This window comes from Anabrus simplex, chromosome 2, assembly GCF_040414725.1.
Source record: "Anabrus simplex isolate iqAnaSimp1 chromosome 2, ASM4041472v1, whole genome shotgun sequence".
NCBI lineage: Eukaryota > Metazoa > Arthropoda > Insecta > Orthoptera > Tettigoniidae > Anabrus > Anabrus simplex.
Window position 1 is genome coordinate 976,994,289 of NC_090266.1, and position 19,931 is coordinate 977,014,219.

At 37.9% G+C, this 19,931-nt stretch overlaps 1 protein-coding gene across 3 annotated transcripts in view; it reads left to right on the plus strand.

Annotated features, from left to right (window-relative positions):
- The window catches only part of Crk (Crk proto-oncogene, adaptor protein), a 173,239-nt gene extending 154,140 nt beyond the window's left edge, over nt 1-19,099 (plus strand). For all 3 annotated transcript variants that reach the window (XM_067141793.2, XM_067141791.2, XM_067141792.2), the window contains one exon: nt 13,348-19,099. In XM_067141793.2, the coding sequence (XP_066997894.1) occupies nt 13,348-13,566 (219 nt within the window). In that variant the 3' untranslated portion in view covers nt 13,567-19,099. The remainder of the gene's footprint in view (nt 1-13,347) is intronic.
- Nucleotides 19,100-19,931: the final 832 nt, after the last annotated feature.

Genomic DNA, 19,931 nt, shown 5'->3' on the forward strand with positions numbered 1-19,931 from the left:
TGAAGAACAATTCAATAAAACTCAATCAAGGGACTACTACAAAACCTTCAGAAAACGGCTCCAAAAATATGAACCTCCGACCTTACTGATGGATGAAAATGGTAAGCTGGCTCATAACAATAAAGACAGTGCAGAAATTCTGGCTAAATATTTCAACAAGCTTTTAAATTGTGAGGAATCTACAGAACTCCTTCATTTAGACACCAACACCCTGATAAAAACACCACCAGAGAACATAAATCCCCCCACAATAAAGGAAGTCTACCAAGCTCTGAATAAATTAAACTACAAAGCGCCAGGAGAAGATCAGACCTTTGCGGAAATCTGGAAATATGCAGGAACATCACCAAAAGTTGCCCTACATCAACAACTTGTCTCTATCTGGATTAAAGGAGAACTACCAGAACACTGGACAACAGCCCTCATTCACCCACTGCACAAAAAAGGAGACAGAACCGACCCTAATAACTACAGGGGAATCTTGCTCCTAGACATAACATAGAAAATATTTTCAATAATCATCCTTAATAGGACAAGTTTACAACTTGAGAAAGAACTAGGAGAATATCAAGGAGGTTTCAGACCCTGGAGGAGGTGTCCTGATCAGATCATGAGTCTTAAGTTGATAATGGACTATAACAGGAGAAGAAACAGAGATAATGCTGATAACATTTGCAGATTTCAAGAAAGCTTATGATTGCATCCATAGAGAATCTCTGTTTAAAATTTTAAGACACCTTGGACTATACCCCAAATCAATAAACATGATAAAATTGACTCTCACTAACACCAAATCAAAAGTTAAGTTTAGGGGTGAAACGTCAGAGATTTGAAATTAAAACTGGATTACAGCAGGGAGATGGGCTCTCACCGCTATTATTTAATTGTGCTCTATAAATGGTAATGGGAAATGTCGTCCCCCCCCCCAAAATAAAGATTGGTCGAAAAATCAAAACATATTGCCTGGGTTTCGCTAACGATTTAGCATTACTAGTAGTAGACATAAAAGAAGCAAAAACCCAGATATCAGAAGTTCAAAACATTGCAAATAAAATTGGCCTCAAAATATCATTTGAAAAAACAGAAATTATGCACCAAAAACCAACACAACTAAAAGAAGTTACCATAAATGGTAATAAAATCAAAATAGTAACTCAATTTAAATATCTTGGAGAAATAATAACACACAACCAAAACGAAAAAATCTCAATCCAAACAAGAACAAATAGATTAGCTAAAGCACAAATATTAACATGGGATATCTAGAAAAAGAAATGTCTGTCAATAAATGCAAAAATAAAACACTACAACACAGTTATAAAACCGGAAGCTACATATACAGCAGAAACATTTTTTCACCTGAATAAACAATCAAAGACTGACAGACTTAAGAAAATTGAAAGGAGGATTGGAAGAACCTGCATTAACAAAAAATACCAGAAAGATGGACAGTGGCAGCTAATACCTAACAAAGTTGTGTACAAAGAGCTAGAACCCATTACAGATATTATGCGTAAGAAGAGACTGGGATTCTTTGGACATATCATGAGGATGCAGGATTCGATACTTCTGAAACATCTAGTACAACACAATCTCGCCTCAAAAAATACCGCAACAGGATGTAAATAGATCAGAGAAGTAGGAGAGGATCTGAAGGTAATAGGCCTTACAGCAGAAGACACCACAAATAAGTTAAAATTGAATACAAAACTCAAGAATACAAACCTCCGCTTTACCCTTACACATAACAAACCAACAACATGCATATTTTCAACTGAGAAAAGGTCACCAAGATCGGAGCGTCTGAAGAAGTACTGGGACGACCGCAAATCCCGAACAATCCCTTCAAAGAGACCTGAACAACGGACTGACTAAAGTGATCCTATGTGGTCATAAAAGAAGAAATATGGTACATTATAGAAATTTCTTTTTTCTTTTCTGCAGGCAATAATTTTCTGATCATCATCTTCAGTAAGTTTTGTTTTCGAATTGCCCAGTAGCTTTTCATTCATTCTGATCTCTTCTGTCGTTCCTCAACTGTGAATATATTTTCATTATATGTAGTTTGTTTGTTTGTGTTTTTTCTTTTCTGTTATGTTTATGTTTTTCAATTTCATTGAAATTTCTGTTTTGTTTTTCAAATCTTCCTGATTTATTTCTATTTTTTTCCTTATACTCTCTAATTTACTTAATCCATCCTACTTGGTTGCTTCAGATTCCAGAGTTTCTCTATAATTTTTCTTGGTAATCTAGTTTCTGATGTCCGCATAATGTGACCAAAAAAAAAAAAATTCCTCTTCCGTATAGTATCTGTGGTGGGCTCCAGTTCACACCACTTCATTTGGCAGTATACACCATTGCCCATCTTTTTTATATTTATCTTTGCATGTTCTAGATATTCTTCTCTCTGCTCTTGGGATGTTTTCAATTCTGTATCTCTGATTGACTTTAAAAAGAGTTTCACTTCTGTATGTCACCTGGCTGAACCACAGTCTTGTAATATTGTTCTGATCGATATAATTTTTGTTGTATGTACAGTAGACCATGTTAATTTTTGAGCTTTTATCATTTTATTTGTTTTTTATTGCCATGCAGGTTTCTCGTCCTAGTTGTATTTCTTCTTCTTCTGCCTCTTTTTTTCATCGGGCCTCTAAATATTAGTCCCTAATTAGTGTCGACCTCTAAGATCTTTTGTTACCATGTTTTCCTTCATTCCCACCTAGATATACCTGCTCCCTTCACAAAGCTGCAGGTTGTTCTTATTGGGTCTTCTGGGATTTTTTTTTCTCTCTCTTCACCTGGTAGTACCCCCTGCGGGTGAGGGATGCACATGTAGAAATACACCCGCGGTATCCCCTGCCTGTCGTAAGAGGCGACTAAAAGGGGCGACCAAGGGATGATTGAATTAGAACCATGAAACTACTCTTGATTCGTACCATCATGCGGGGAACACCATGTGTTGCTTGTACTTGCGAGTAGTACCACCAAATTGGTACGAAATAGATTTGTGATTAGGAGCAGTAAAGAGGCTGGCCTGGGGGTGTGCGTCGTACCCATGTGAGCAACACCGCGGGTCTGGGCGTAGCCTGTGAGTTGTACCGCTATATGAGCGGCACCTTGAGTCTGCGTTGCCTGTGATTAGTACCCACTATGTGAGGAACACCACGGGAATACCGGCGCCTGTGATTAGTACACCTAGGTGGGGAACCTTATCGGTTTGTGTTGGCTCTGAGTGGCGCCATTGTGTGAGAAACATCCTAGGTCTGCGTTCCCTGTACGAAGTGCAATCCTTGTGAGTAGTACCATCTTCTGTGGAACACTGTGAGTCTTTGCTACTTTTGATTAGTACCCCAACATGACAAATGCCATGGTTCTACTTTACTCGCGACATGTACCATTCTGTGGGGCCTTAGACGTGGATTTTGCACCCCTTTAGACATCATCATTGTGCTTTATAAGTGGTCCCTTGGTCAGTAATAATATTATTTACGGTCTTTTTTTTTGGGTGATTTTTTTGTCGAGTTCATGTCCATACATTCATTCTTCATGACATTTGTTACTTTATTTTGGTCAGTGGATGAATTTGAACTTTATTTCATTTCGTACCATTACGGGCCGATGACCTTGATGTTAGGCCCCTTTAAACAACAAGCATCATCATCATCACCTGGTAGTCCTAGTGTGGAGAGTCTGATTTTACCCAGCATCTCGCATTTGATTCCTCTGCTACATTGCATTTTCTGCATATATTGTCTCTTATTACTCCAATTTTGTGTAAGTGTTTTTTCAGATGGCAGTGTCCTGTCAGCAGTCCTACTACCCATCTTATATTTTCTCTGCTGAGTTTCAACAGTTCTTTAGTATGCTTCTTGTTTGGTCCTTTTATCAGTTCCTTTGAAAGCCTGCATCCTGGAGGGTTTTTTTTTCAGTTCTCCATTTGTTTCTTTTGTACCCATTTTCCTATGTAGTGTCATGCTAGTCCGTAGGAAATCCCAGATAGATGTTCTGGGCCTACAAAATATGTTTCTGCCCCTTTCCTGGCCAGTTTATGTGTCTTTTCATTTCCTTCTATACCTGCATGCCCTGGTACATATAGACCTATTATTTTAACAATATTGTACTTTTAAGAGCTTCAAGAGAAGTGAATGGCAATACCAGACAATTCTGGATATTATCCAGACTGCTTCTAGTGCCTTAACCCTTTCCCACAGAATATTTTTGACTCTCTGTCGGGCAAAACCTAGAGTAATAATTTGCTTGTCAGGTATAGTTGTGGAGTACCTTCACTAAATAATTTATTCTGTAAAAACTACTTACGATATTACTTTCAAATTTTGTAACCATGGAAAATACTATAGTTATTCTAAAATGATACAATGAGATCACCTAATTACATGAAAGACCCCCCCCCTTCCCACGCTGTTCAGAATGATGCATCAGGAAGCATCCAATATGGTGCATAATGTTAAATTGCTTGTTCTTGAAGTCAGTCTAAATTGCTGGGCATGATGGGGCTCTTATTTTCTTGGTAATGCAGAGAACGCAGGAATTCACCCTGAATCTCCCCATTTATTTCATGTTCGGGATCAGTCGGATGAAGGTATTTAGATTGTAAATAGTGCTTCCTCAGACATTTGAACTATAAACAATTTTTGACTGAATGGGATTGGAAGATAAATTGACATTAGTTGGAATAGGCTATTATGTAATTAAGTAGAAGCTCATAGTCTGAAACAGAATTAACTGAAGAATTAAAACTGATAATTATGTTTTTACAAGTAGGCCTAATATTTTAAAAGGATACAGTACCTGAATGAACATTTCCTGTCCTGTGCCGTATTTCGATTTCTCTCAGATTCATATCCTGTCCCAAATGCTTCCCATACCATTTTTATTATCATACCTACAACTTCAAACTCACTACCATTGCATTTGTCAACATATTGATCTAATTTGTAACAAATATCCTCCGCATTCAACGGGTTATGAGCAGCCATGTTGTTGCAATGTGTTTACAGTCAGTCAGCTGTCTGTTATATCTAAGAAAACATATAAAAGAACACTATTTTAGGATTTCGTGCATGCCAGTAGTATCTAGGAAGCGTAGGGAATTCACTGGTTCCAAAGTTATATGTTTAGCAGACAGATGGCAGAGGAAGACGGTTTGAAAGTAGAGTACGCTTTACTACGCAATCCGCGGGAAAGAGTTAATGGCCGCTTGGCTGTCTGTAAAAAATGAAAATGTTCTTATTCCTATAGTTCATTTTCAGATTTTCTTCAAGACATGTGATACCTATCACTTTAGCTTGAAAGACTGTAGTGTGTTTGCCCAGGCTCATCTGGATTGATCTCTCAGGTCTTCCCCCGTTGATCCCTCCTCCTGTGCCATCCACAGTCTTTCAGCCATCAGTCCACCATAATATATCTTCTTCTTCAGTATTCCATTTGTTGATATCCCAGTTGTCTTTTTATATTATCTGGGTCTCAGACGGTTTCTCAAAGTTGTTCTTCGGTATTATATGATCAGAAGGCATGTGTAGAACTTCCTCTGTTATTACTCTGTTAATTTTGCAATGTCATAGATTGGGTCTTTCTGCATTCCAGCACTCTGATTGTGCCAGTCTATGTGAACTCATTCTAGCCTGTCTTTTTATGAAATTGCATATTGATGGGAGGTCTAGTAAAGTATTCAAGGCTTCTGTCGGCATAGTTCTCATAGCCCCAGTAAAAAAAAAAAAAAGTAAACTCATGTCCTCATCCCGAGGAGGTGCAGCTCTTTCCAGGCACATTCCCAATGGAGGTGAGCTGCATGTGCCATTTCAACCACACACCAGCCCTCCTGCCATTCTTAAATTTCTCGCAGTACTGGGAATCGAACCCAGGCCTCCGAGGACGGCAGCTAATAACACTAACCTTTATGCTATGGATAGCCCCAGTTATGGCTATGCATGCCATTCTCTGTTGGCTATCCAATCTATTTTTGACTTTTCCTTGACTTACTTTCTGCCACCAGATGATTGCAGCATAGGCCATCAATGGTCTAATGATCATTGTATATATCCACATTACCATTGATGGTCATAGGCCCCATGTCTTCCCGATGGCTGTTTTACATGCATATAGCAAGTTTTTGGCCCAGGTTATGTTCCTTTCTATATGTGGATTCCAGGTTAGATTTTTTATCTAAGACTACACCTTGGTGCAGTCTGCATAGTTGTTGTATTTAAATTGCTTCACTATTTTTACTTCGCTGCCTGCCCGGCCATCAGATGATACAGATGTTGACTCCCACAGGGAATCTGAAATATTTGTTCCGAATGAGCAAATTCATAATACCAATATAAATGGTCCTGTACTGGATATTTTTGGTGGTGGGACGGGGTCTCTCATAGTGCATTGGCACTGCCGGTGGCTACAATTAACCCGCGCAGTGGCCTCCACGGTATGCACTGGCCAGCGTCTTGGTGGGTGTGTTAGGTACCAACTGATGAGCCCAGCCTAGCACACGGGGGGCGAAACGCTGGCGGCCAGGAATGAGTCGGCTGGAGGATTTATGTCTAATAGAGGACCATTTATATTGGTATTATGAATTTGCTCATTCAGAACAAGTATTTCAGATTCCCTGTGGGAGTCAACATCTGAATCATATTGTATTGAATTCTTGATATGACTTTCTTTGTGCAATCCAAAAGGGAAGTTCCTGTAATAGTTGTCTGAATTTTTCTCCTTTTTTTGCGTGCATGTGGTTTTTTAATAGCTGTAATCCATTATTCTGGTAGTTCTTTGTTTAGACTTTTACTCTGTGTAGGTGTAATGATATTTTCACTTTATTCTGCTACATATTTCCAAAGTTCTGCAAATGTTTGATCTTCTTCACTTTGTAGTTTTTGAGCTCTCTCAAGGCTTTATATTTTCTGCTGGTGGGGTTTATGTGTTTATTGGAAGTTTTGGGAATCTTTGCAATTTGGTAATTTTTTTAAAGACTTTGTTAAAAATGTTGTATTCTTTCTATTGCTATGCACCATCTTATTTTTATCTTAACATTAATGATGGGGGATCATATCTTTGTAGTTGTCTTCCAAATATTTTGTAGTTATCTCTTGTTTGTTTTCCTGCTCTTTGTTTCTATCATTAGAAGTATATCTTTCTGGTATTTGTGCTTAACTCTCCTCATTATTTTTTGGGTTATCTTTTTTTGTTTTGCGAGTTCCAAGCGGTGTTTTTTTTTTTTATTATTTTTTTTTTAACTCTGATACCTTAACCGGGATTGGTGTGTCTTCCACTGTTTTACCACATTCATTGTTCCACCATTGGTGTTTTTTCCTTTGATTTATTGGGGCTACTTATTGAGCTATTTCTTTCAATTGGGGGATTCTTTCCTCATGATCTGTTTTAATGTTCCTAGTTCTTTCTTCGTATTCCTTGTTATTTATTAGTTTGAGGGTCATAGGTTCTCTTCTTTTTTGGGATGGGATGTTTCTTTGTCAGTTAGATGAATTTTATTTTTATCAAGTAATGATCTGATCTGGTATCTATACCTCTGAGGACATTCACATTTTAGATTTCCATGTGGTAATTCTTATCCGTACATACATGATACAGTTGCCATTCTCTGTTTTTCCAGTCGGGATGTTTCCAAGTTTTGAACTTACTTGGTCTTCTCTTGAAGTATGTTGACTTTGAGATCACATCATGATTTCTGAAGAATTCCACTAGTCTTATGTCATTCCTGTTTGTTCTTTGTGCTGGCCACTTCTCTATTACATCTCTATCTCTCTTTTCCCCTCCTAACTGGGCATTAAAGTCTCCAATTAAAATCTTTGTGTGATTTTTTTTGTTGTTATCTGATATTGAAGCTCCCAAAATCCATTCAAATCTCTGGTGTTCTTATTATTTCTATTATTTGTTGGGGGATAGGCATTTATTACTCTGTATGTTGTATTTGCAGCTTTTATAGGTAGTTCATTGTGCCCTACAGGGCCCTATGGTTCCGGCCAGGCGAATACCGGTCTCGAACCAAGAGCACAGTAGTGAAAAAACTCCCACAATCGTGAGCTTGTGCACATAGTCTTACCTGAACACATATCCTCGCACAGCAACTCAGTCACGCACATCTCAGGGGTACAAGGGAAAACAAAGGGCGAAATTACGATAAACAACAGGATATGTGACATATCAGGTAAGAATAATCTAAAATAAAAATGACAAAAATACGAGAAACCAAGCTGCATTCATAAAATAACATGATGAATTTATTACAAAAATTTAAATCCAAAACCATATATACAAAGAGTTTGAATATCTGATATATTCCAATATGATTTCGCCGAGGACCTCCATGTCGCAAAACAATCGGTCTGCCGGGCTGGAACAAGGGTGGAACAACAGAATAAGTCGAAATAGGAAGATAAGAGAACTATCTGGGCAAAAGGAAAAATCAAAAGGCAATCTCCCATGCGTAAAAACGTTGCGTCACATGACCTCGAACCCATACTCTTCCGTAATCAAAGCTTTACAGTACAAGACCTGGACTGGATGAAAGCTCACAGTCCAACCTAACTAAGGTACACACACTTATCAATAAACCCAAAAATATCCCCGCTCCAACAATACGTGGAGAGATGAAGTAGACAAGGAAAAAAATAAACCAAACAAGCGAACTGCGGTCCTAACAGGCAGCTATAGTCAAGGTCACAAGCCGAGGGCGACTCCCCCTAAGCACTTGAAAACAAAACAAACACGCAGACAGAGACCAAATCTTCTCGTCTCTGACGTCACACTCGACTGCCCTGCCTCGCACAAGTCACATGGCAAAGTGTTCTCCCCCGCCATCCTACACTACGCACAGCTGTTCAACTACAGGGACTTCTTACCCCCTTACATTAACACACATCTAACCTTTTAGTGCTGAAATCATCTATATCTGCCTTCATAGGGCTTGGGCATACATATTACTCTCACATACTTTGCCTCCATAGGGCTTTTCATCATGACACCTGGGTTCAATTCCCTAGCACTACCAAAATTATTCATCATATCAACAGCACTCAGTCATATAACTCTCACATACTTTGCCTCCATAGGGCTTTTCATCATGACACCTGGGTTCAATTCCCTGGCACTACCAAAATTATTCATCATATCAACAGCACTCAGTCATATAACGTCCATGCGTGCGATTAGCTATCTCTACCGTGCATATGAAGCACTAGCACCATGTCTAACACCTCCAGCCATGCCAACCTGTGCAAGTCAAGGAATCTGTCTCCAGTATGAAAAACTTACGTACAATAACCAATGAAATAAAAATGCTCTGCTTCTGAAATTCCCGTGTCTGGCTAAAAGACCTAGCTAACGTGACCAATGCATAAAAGATGCCGCGAACAGAAACAAACATAATACAAGGTGAAAATATAAAATTTACAACCATTTCTACCGTCCAGAGTTCGAGGTCTGTGCATACCTATCCTATACAAACCATTATTTACATAACTGTCGTGGCTGATGGCACCTTGAATTTTAATTTTAATCTAGCCCATGCTAATTAAAAATTGGGTTTGTCTGACCTGGGAGTACCGATGACATTGTGAGGCGGCTCTCTATGGAACCCAGGAACTTATCTCATGTTGACAGATGACACTGCCATCTGCAAAGTTATGTAGATCGCTGGATTCATACTGGCTGGTGAATGATTCTTCGACAGCTTCCGTGAAAGTGGTCCAGTGTCTCTTCCAGTATTGTGGTGAGCTTCGCCTTCCTGGAGTCCCCGCGTCCGATGCTCGGTTGTCTCGACAGCTGCTCCGTTGCTACAGCTCGCTGTTCTTCTCTCTCGTTCTCTGCGACGTTTCTCACGTTGTATACGTGAAGGGAAACTGTAAAAGAGACATAAGTTACCAAGAGTTCTGCTACAATGTCAGTCTCCACTCACGCCCCTTTCACACGTTTTAAAGCTCCTTTTAGAACGACGTCAAGTACACCCATCATTCACATTTTCACATATTGTGCCTAGATTCAGTCTTTCTATCACAGAACGATTTCTCCAAACGGCCAGAAATCATCTGAGCTATAATAAGATTACGAACCTCGTTTCTAATACTTGGCCCTTAAAGCTATTCGAATTATAAGCGAGATAGTGGAGTTATTGGCAGTGCATTTCCATGACAGGCAAACAAACACATGTAGTCTAAAAGATTCAACTAGATTATGAAGATTATTTACTTACTTCGATTCCCAAGTAGATTGTACTGGATGTTAACAGCTCGCCGCTTAGATCTGATTCACGATGTCCTCCTGGAGTAGTATCATACCGTCGCAGTCGCGAGACAGTCAAAGAGTCCCGTCTCGAGTGCTCTACCGCTGCATATTTATAACACTTCTCGCGTACCCAAGCTAATGATTTCCCCACGAGATTCTCCCTCCGGCGGTCTCTTGCAAGAAGCGCGCTAAGTACTAATCTCGCATATGCCCTTTTAGTTATGCCCAAGTCGCATATCAAAATTTTGCTCAGTTTATGGAGGTTGCAATTTTCTTCCCAGATTAAATGCATTTCTTCTGTGCTTTAAGATATAAATTAATTTCCTTTTCGCTCCAAATCTTTGTTGACTCGCCACCTCTTTAAAAGGGTTTAGCGTCCTGCGTCTAAATTAACTCGCTTGGCTTGGGGTCATAAATTTGTCTTAAGAGATTCCAGAGATTTCCTAATTATTTAGCTGTTCCATTCCCACGAGCACTGCACCACTCAACTACTCCCAGGCAATAAATTAAAATACAAGGATCTCCAAGGTTCTTCAGGGTGGTCTTGAATGTACGTGGTACCACAGGCTGAAATCATGCCTCTATAACAATGACCGATAGGGTTCAGTATAGAGCTGGGAGATTGTGCTTTGAATTTTATAATGTACTCAATTATTTTGAGATTGACCACGAATCCCTTTCCAAATTGTGGACATTGCTTCATTACTTTTCCTGGTATTCCCTTGTAAATTCTATATCGCTGTGCTTACCATCAGTTCCTGATCAGTGTTTCTCACTTCTTGAACTCTTGAATCCCTTTGCGATCAATTTTGTCTGTCAAAATTTTGAGTTTCCCTGATTGATGGAATTTATATTGTGTGTAGCTATGTTGTTTATCTACCCTGTCTTGAGTCTACATTTTGAACTATCAGTTTTGGGTATTTTCTGATGCTCCCATTCATCAATCTTTCAAGTGACTGCCCACTGTATCCAAATGCAGTCTTTTTGGCTATTGCCAGGTGCTAGGTTTTTCCTTAAAAGATTTTCTTTCATGTTTGATTTTCAAAGGTAGGCAATCTTGTATGGAGCAAGCTCTGAGTTACAACTACAGTTGTTGTCCGTAGAGATTGTTACATGTTTGGTCGGCGAGAGCTAGTTTATTTTCCTCAAGTCCACCGGCAAGCCAGTGAGGGGCTGCCCTGTCTGCCACCTGAGATGCAACACATCAGAGTATCAACTCTCTGCCTGCTATGACAGCATAGTAGGTTAATTGTATTTCAGTCATGATATTTTACAATGTGTACTCAAACAAGTGTTCTTCCTCTATTCTTTCCACTTACTTTCTCCAAAGTATTTGCATGCATGATTTCATTGACTAAACTGTTTCTTGGTTTCACTTTCTTCTGCATTAGGAACACTGTATCATCACAGCTGAAAGAATGAGGGTGATCACTCCAGACTTCAGGTGGAAACGTAGCAATTCTTGTGTTCGTTGAAATAATGAATCACTTCCACATTTTATGCACGCACAAAAACCCACGAATGTGAACCCACTACATCCAGCAAACTTGCATCAGTTTTGTTTGGATTCCATGATAGCATGATAAAATCCTCTTTCTGCTCGTGAGTAGATACCACCGTAAATCCATAGTGCAGAGAACCACTCAAACAATTGCAAAGGTATTCTGATAAATGATAATTTTATTGCTTTTATGTCCCACTAACTATGTTTGACAGTTACGGAGATGCCAAACATATTGTATTAAGATTACGAAGCACATGTCAAGCACGTACTTGTTCACAAAATTTCCGCTAGATGCATCCAGATAATTTTTCAAATGATTTTGCAGATGCCATATGCTGTACCATGCGTTAAAGAGTTAGCAGGGTTTAGATAGGAAGTCTGAAATTCAGGAAGAAGCTGTAAGTTTGGAAGTTCCTGTTTTTATAATCATGTTTAAGTACCTGTTTTTATAATCATGTTTAAGTACCTGTTTTTATCATGTTTAAGTATCTGTTTTTATCATGTTTCAAGTACCTGTTTTTATAATGTTTGGATAAATGCTGTAAACTTCAGTGAACAATAAAATGGGGTGAATAGGTTCAGTGGGGTCATAGGATCAAAACTTTGGGTTTAAATTTACTGTTGTTATGAACATCATGGAAAAAAAAAAAAAAAAGTTGTTTGAAACCCATTGGTGTTGTGATATGTACTAACGGTCTGAGATAAATTTCTTGTTCATATGTTGGCAGCATGAAATTTTGTCAACAAATGCACCAAATTTTGTTGAAACTCAAAGCTGACTAAACTTTGTCTGTGACTAATATATAAGTAAGGTATCAAATTTGCTTTGTAATAAATATGTCTGTTAGTGAGGTTTCCTTAATAATTTCTACTAAAATCTTTTGTTTTTAGTTTTCTTGTTGCACTTTTTCAATTTCGAAGTTTTGTTTTTCAGACATTGGGGTGAATAGGACCAGCTGTGCCATGGATTTATAAATCTTATCCTTCAAAACAGGTGTGCAAAAATCCAAATTTAGAAGAAATTGATTGTGCTAAGTTTATAAAAGGTAGTGTTAAGAATATTAGAAAAGCTGCACTGCTTCATGACATCCCATGTACGATTGTACAAAGATGTTTGTCAAAGAAAAGAACAAGGAAAAAAAGAAAGAAGGTGGGAAAGACCGGTAGACAGGCAGTTTTGAGTCAGGAAATAGAACAGGATAAGGAATTAATTGCATATCTCCTCCCCTCTTCTTCAAAATTGGAAAGTATTGGGTCATAAAAGGTGAAGTAATTCCAAAATTACAACCTTTCAAAGTTCAGAACTGATCCTATTTTCCCCATTTTATGAACTCTTCTTAAATTCCATTAACACTTGGTTACTTTTTCCAACACGTTGTAATTATGCTTCCTGGTAGTACATATTTCAGACTCTGTTACAGAATTTTGTTTGACCACTTCACATTTTTTAATTTTTATATAATTGCCTGTTGTTGTTGTTGTTGTTGTTGTTATTGTTATTATTAGTGTTTTTATTATTATTATTATTATTATTATTATTATTAATGTTGTGAAAATGTATCTGTTAATTGTGGACTCTGATTTTGTAGAGAAAGTTGCCTGCATATGCCCGTGTGAAGCAAGCTCGAGTGCCCAATGCCTACGATAAAACAGCATTGAAGCTGGAAGTGGGGGACATCATCAAAGTGACAAAGATGAATATTAATGGACAATGGGAAGGGGAACTGAATGGTAAAGTTGGTCACTTTCCTTTCACACATGTGGAGTTCGTTGACTCAGAAAACAATGATGGTGTTGACGAAAGCTAAGAACAGTATGTCATAACTGGTGAAAAACTTGCTGAATGCATATTAGCCTTTTCATCCCTGTGGACATAATTGGCTTTTAAAGATACTCTAGGTTCAGCTTTTTCTGGGAACATAGAAAAAAGGTAGTCATGATTCATTGAACATTAGCAGAAAGGTTAGGAAGAACTTTGAAGTGCTGATATTTGAAGATTTTATTTATAAATTAAGTATTTTTTTTCTCCATTAGAATGAGGTTACAGAAGCTGTGAAGTTTGGAAAACTTGCTCTTTCTTTGCCTTTCTGTTAAGTTTTAGAGCTTTAATATTGGAGTTTCTATCCCAGATGGAATCACTTTCAAGGTTCTTGTGCTGATGACCAGAAACGTAGTTAAAATGACATCGATATTTCCAAATCAACACTCCCCTCCATTGAAGGCTTGTTATGTGTTAGGTTTGTGTATTTTAAAAACTTGAGCTAAAGCAAGGATATTTTTGCTTTAACTCAAGTTGACTAAAATCATAAAATAATGTGATCGTGATTTTTCTAACATTTACTTGGAGACAAAAGAGATTGTCACTAGTGACTCAGGTTATAAGCAATGGGAGGGAAAGGCACTCACTTTGTTAATGTTTTACAAGTCCATGCAAATACTTTGGCTTTAGAAAGTGTTTGTTTCTTGTAATGTATTGTGAGGCTTTTTCCAGATTCTTCCAAGAGAATTCTGCATGTGTGTGGCAGCAGAAGTAATTTGCATTATTACTAAATATTATAGGTATTTTTAGCAACTTGAGCAGTTTGTGCTTAAGCAGTTTAAAGAACTATATTAGTGCTCAATTGGCCAAGAATGCATTTTATAAGCAGGATTTAGTTATTGGATATATGGCAGTCATGAAGTCCCAGTCTGGTATTAAACTAGAAGACCGTATCACCTATTGTCTCATCATTTACTAAAATCTGGCTTTCAGAGTAAGCAGGATGTAGAGCATTGTGCCACAGGTGCTTTTTTTTTCCCTTAGTGCTGTGAGAAATTGTGTGTTTGTTTTTTGTGCTTTGTATCAGCATATACGGGTCAGTAACTTTTCAGAATGGCTGTGATCATTTAATAACTGTTCATCTAGCATGCTGCAGTAATCAAGGTGAATAATTGTACTCGCAAGATTTTCTGCTCTGTATACAGTACAGTATTGCTGTGACTGTATCCTTTGTCAATTTTTTTTTACATTAATAGAAGAGCATTAGAATGTCCTAAAACTGTATGTTTTTGTAATTCCATTAATTATTTATGCTACTCTTCTTGATCAGTATATTACGTATTACCATTCATGATAAGCTATAATTTTCATTGAGTCATGACTCTTCTTAGTATAGTACAAATATAAGACTAGTATGTTTTTAAATTTAAATGCCAGTAGACCCTAGTGTGAAATAACTGTTACTATTTCTTTCCCCAAACTCTTTTTTTTATATATTATGTCTGTATAATTACAGTACATAACTTTAAGTTAAATGTCTATTATATAGCTTAACCATTGATTTATAAACAAATGTGGTATTTATTTCAAAGAACTATCGGTATAAAACCTAGGCCTATATGCACATCATGTATGAGGAACTGAGATGCTCGTTGTGGTGCAAAAGTTGTTTACATATTACAGTCGCATATTCATTGCTCCACTGTGAGTGCTCATAAAAGATGAAGATGATGATGATGATGCTTGTTGTTTAAAGGGGCCTAACATCTAAGGTCATCGGCCCCGCACATAAAAGAGAGAGAGTATAATATTCTCTTGTTAAGATACATTCTCTCTCAAAGCTTTAATAACTCTGTTCTTGTTTCAAAATACGAGGCATGTTTTTTAAGTAAGTACCGTTTTCAAATATGGCCGTTGCCGAACTTTGGTCGTCATTCAAATCAAGCGCACTCAGTACGTACATCTGTACGCTAGCCACAAACGCCATTATGGAACCGTTCACCCGTATTTACGTTTGTGTGTGCGTATTGAAAATGCCTCCGACAATTAACAGTTCCGCCAAGTGTGAAGTACGCCCTGTGATTCGTTTTCTAAATGCAAAACCTGTTGAAATTCATCAGCAGATTATTGAACTGTATGGAGAACACACTATGAGCAAGGAAATGATAAGAAAATGGGTTAGAGCATTTAAAGAAGGTCTTATTAATGTCGCTACGAGAAGCATAGTGGGCGACCGTCTGTCATTACTGAAGACTTTGTGACTACCACTTGTTCTTGCACTTGAAAAAGCATTTAGGAGATCAGCGCCACAACGACGATGATGATCTATAAACGACCGTGTTGCAGTGGCTGGCACATCAGGCGGCAGATTTCTATGAGGATGCAATTCAGAAGCTGGTTTCATGATATGACAAGTGCCGTAATATGCTTGGAACTCATGTTGAGAATTAGTTTAAGGTACAGACTTATATATAAAAAAATCATTGTTTGAAAAATTGCATTACTATTTTTTCTATATCAAAACGGTACTTACTTTAAAAACATGCCTCGTATAATAGCCCTGTCCAACAACTTGACCCTAAACTTATTGAAAGTATATTACTGACTCCCTGACCTGTGATGCCTACAAGTCAGAGGAGCCTCATTTTGTTCGTTGGCATGATTATACTCAATTTAATCACAGAGAAATATGCTAGCCAGATTAGTCCTTCCTGCCATGTACCTACTGAGTATTACAAAGCCAGTAATGTGTGGTTCAAATTTTGTTCATGGGGAGTTTTTCTATGGCTTTGCTACATTTCAGAAAATTATGGGTTATATTAGGTACAGTCCTTAATTTTCTCTTCTCATTCTTGGCCCTGCAAATTAAACATTGCACTTGCACAGTCAGCACCTGCAAATACAGGGTCTCTCACACAAACTAGGACCGAAAGCATGGTGTTTGTACTCTGCACTACGGCAGCTGCTTCAGCCGAACATAATGTCGCGCAGCCGCCCTGCTTTAAGCATGTATACAATCTTATATGAAATCTTACCTTATAAAAGACTCTGGAAATGTCGTCCTTCCTGGGATTTACAGGCATTGTATCTGGTAACCACATTCTGGCAGGCACGAGTGAGTTCTGTCACTGTAATGTTTCTGGTTTCATTCGTAATGTTTTCTTTCGGTTCCTCCCATGTGTGAGGATTTGTTCGACACACACTTTCAGTTTACTCCACAAGTAAAAATTACACACTTTTAGACCTGGAGAATGAGGGGGGAAATAGACCAGCACTGATCACTATGTCTGCAAACACTTCCGAGATTATAAGAAGGGAATCTTCTGCTGTATGAGCAGGGACTAAATCTTGTTGAAACCACCCACACGATTTTTCTTCCGTTAACTGATGTAAGAGCGGCGTCAAAATATCATCTTGGTACCTCTCTACATTTACTGTCGCCTCGATAAAAAATGGCCCAATTATTCATCGTGCACTAACAGCACACCGAACACCAATCTTCCTATCATAATGAGGGACTTCATAAACACCATTATAATTTTCTGCACACGAATAGCAAGAGTTCACATGACCATTAAGATGAAACCAGAACTTTTACATACAAAAATAACGGTGTCTCACTATTTTAACCGCTGAGATTCAGGCTGGCGTCTGATGCTTGCCAGGTCGAACACATGCAGGCTGCTTGCAAGGTCAAGAACTATGAGTGCACTTCCCGTACTGGAGCTTACGTATCAGAAAGTAAAAAACGCCGCTTCAATGGCCTTAGTTTATATGAGACCCTGTATTGTGTATATGAACAAGGGATAGCTCAAATTCTCTTGAAGCTACTGCTGGACAAAGGATTCCCTTGTATTGAGGATCTACGCTACTTATTGTCAATGGATATTGAGGATATTGATGATGGGAAAGAGAAAACCTTCCAAGTTAGAAGAAAGTTCACTCGGTCTTTTTCAAAACTGCTGGAATAGCTGCTAAAAATGTTAATAAAGATTTTAGCAAGAAGCTCTCGGTACAGTGTAGTGTGTGGTGACTCAGGAGAATTAATTAATAATGTACATGTTAAATGACACGGACAGATTTATTTGGCCAAGAAGACAAAATAAATGAAAAAATATTTTTTATTACCGAGACCGATGTGTAAGTTTCCAAATCGCTGTCAGTAAGTAATAAATTTCATTCTGGATCCATATTGACAATTGGTCTTACCTTTGATTGAAATCATTATTCTGTATATCATGTGGTTGTTTTAACAGTATGTTGATGTGCTTGATTCTTTCTCTAATTTGACAAACAGAGGGGGCATCTAATAATGATTAGACATGTACACTACATATAGCATTGCTCTGTAGTGTGACATGTAATAAGTTGATGAAAAAGTTGAAGTAGCTTATATCAGACTCCTCTGTCTTATACCTTTAAGTTCCTTTGTAGAGATATGGTGCTGTAGCCCTGTCCATTGCTATATTTCCCAGTATCATTGATCACACTCCTAATGTATGATCACAGATTTTCTTTCAAATAGTGAAGCAAATAAGGATTTAATTGGTTAGCTCTAGCAGTGAAATGCATAAATAAATGAATTTACATAAAATGTCACAAGCGCACTGTTACAGCACAACTTTTCAATCTACCCTGAGTCCTGGAATAATGGAGTATCAATTCGCACACTTACTGTATGCATCCAGCTTCTTGGAGCTTATGTCCAAACATGTCCATAGTTTCAGAAATGACACACCAATAGTTACAATCCATTTTGGATCATATAACCTTCTGCAGAAAAATGAGTAAGGTAGAATTGAAGGGCTTATTGCAGTAATATGACAAGCCACATCATGTAGTCTTTTCAGGAGAGTTTTATTAAGGATTTTAAAAATTCTCTAAATCACGACTTTTATTTCAACCTGTACACATAGTGAACTGTTGCATTGCCCAATGTTTTCGGCCACACCTATTTTTGTGGCATATCATGTTGTTCCCTACAAATTACCACTCAAAGCCCATTTAAACATATGGCTCATATAACTTCAGGTTATTTTCATCCTTGTGATGCATTGAAATAATGATCTGAGGTAGGTATCAGGAGTTCTTTAATGTCAGTACAGCACCATCTTCCTTGGAATAGGCATTAGGCTACAATACGTCTTGGGTAGACTATCCAGATGTGTTTGAGCAGGTCTGCCTCGTAAACATTCCGACCTCAGAATATTCCTGTTTCATGGCATGATTAACAAATGTGTAGTTGGGATTGTCTTGATCAAACCAAAAACTCAGTGCATTACAGAAATCAACATCCAGTCCATCCACAATGTTTTTAGCTTCAGAATACAGTTCCTGGGGTGATGAAAAATCAGAAAGAATCTTCCTTTTTCATATGAAAAACTTCAAATATGTTTGTTCACTCTTGTACATTTTGTTTTTACAATATGATACATCCCTCAGGGGAAAACTCTTGAGATGTTGCTTTCCTCTGATACTTTTCAATGTGAGCAAAACTTTTCAGTGTGAGCGAAGTCCTGGTCGGATGGCAGATTATAGTGTGCCTTCTCACCAGAAACTTATACTGAATTGTCATTTTTTTTTTTTTTCATCTAATAACTGTAGTCACTTGTTCATCATTGTTCGGTTCTTGTTCTGTCAGCAAAACACCATGGTTCTACTTTACTAGCGACAAGTACCATTATGAGGGGGCGTTGACCTGGATCTTGGACCCCTTTAGACAACAAGCATTCTTGATTCAGGATCGTGCTTTAGAAGTGGTCCGTTGGTCAGTAATACTATTTTTAATGATAGTTTTTGGGTCGGATCCACTGATTGTTTTAAATTCATATCTATCCATTCATTCTTCATGACATTTTTATTTTGGTCAGTGGATGATTTTGAACTCTTAATTTGTTATTTCATTTCATACCATTAGGGATCGATGACCTAGATGTTAGGCCCCTTTAAACAACAAGCATCATCATCAAACTGGGCAGTTATCTGTGAAGATAACTACATTTTCAGTGAATAGGTTTTCCTTTAAGTATTTCCACACTTCACTCCATCTTCTGCACACACATGTAGTACTATTATCCTTTATCCTTGACACAATAATTGCACACCAAGGTTATGCACGCAAAGTTTTCTCTTATAGAAAGCTGGAGACATTGTAAGTTTTGTTACCAGCTACAGCTACTTTAGACTGCTTCTATCATGGCATCAGTTCTGCGAACATATGTTGTTGGTTTTCTTTTCTAATAACTTTTGTAGTCTTGCATCTTCATTTTCTATCTGAGATTAGTTGATCACATGTTTTACAGGTGTCAGACTGTGGGTACTTAAAACCAGTGTTGAGCTCTGTACAAAAAAATTCTCTTATGTGATTTTTGTAACAGGTTCTATCCTATCTCCTGCCAGTCTTTGTAGAAGTCA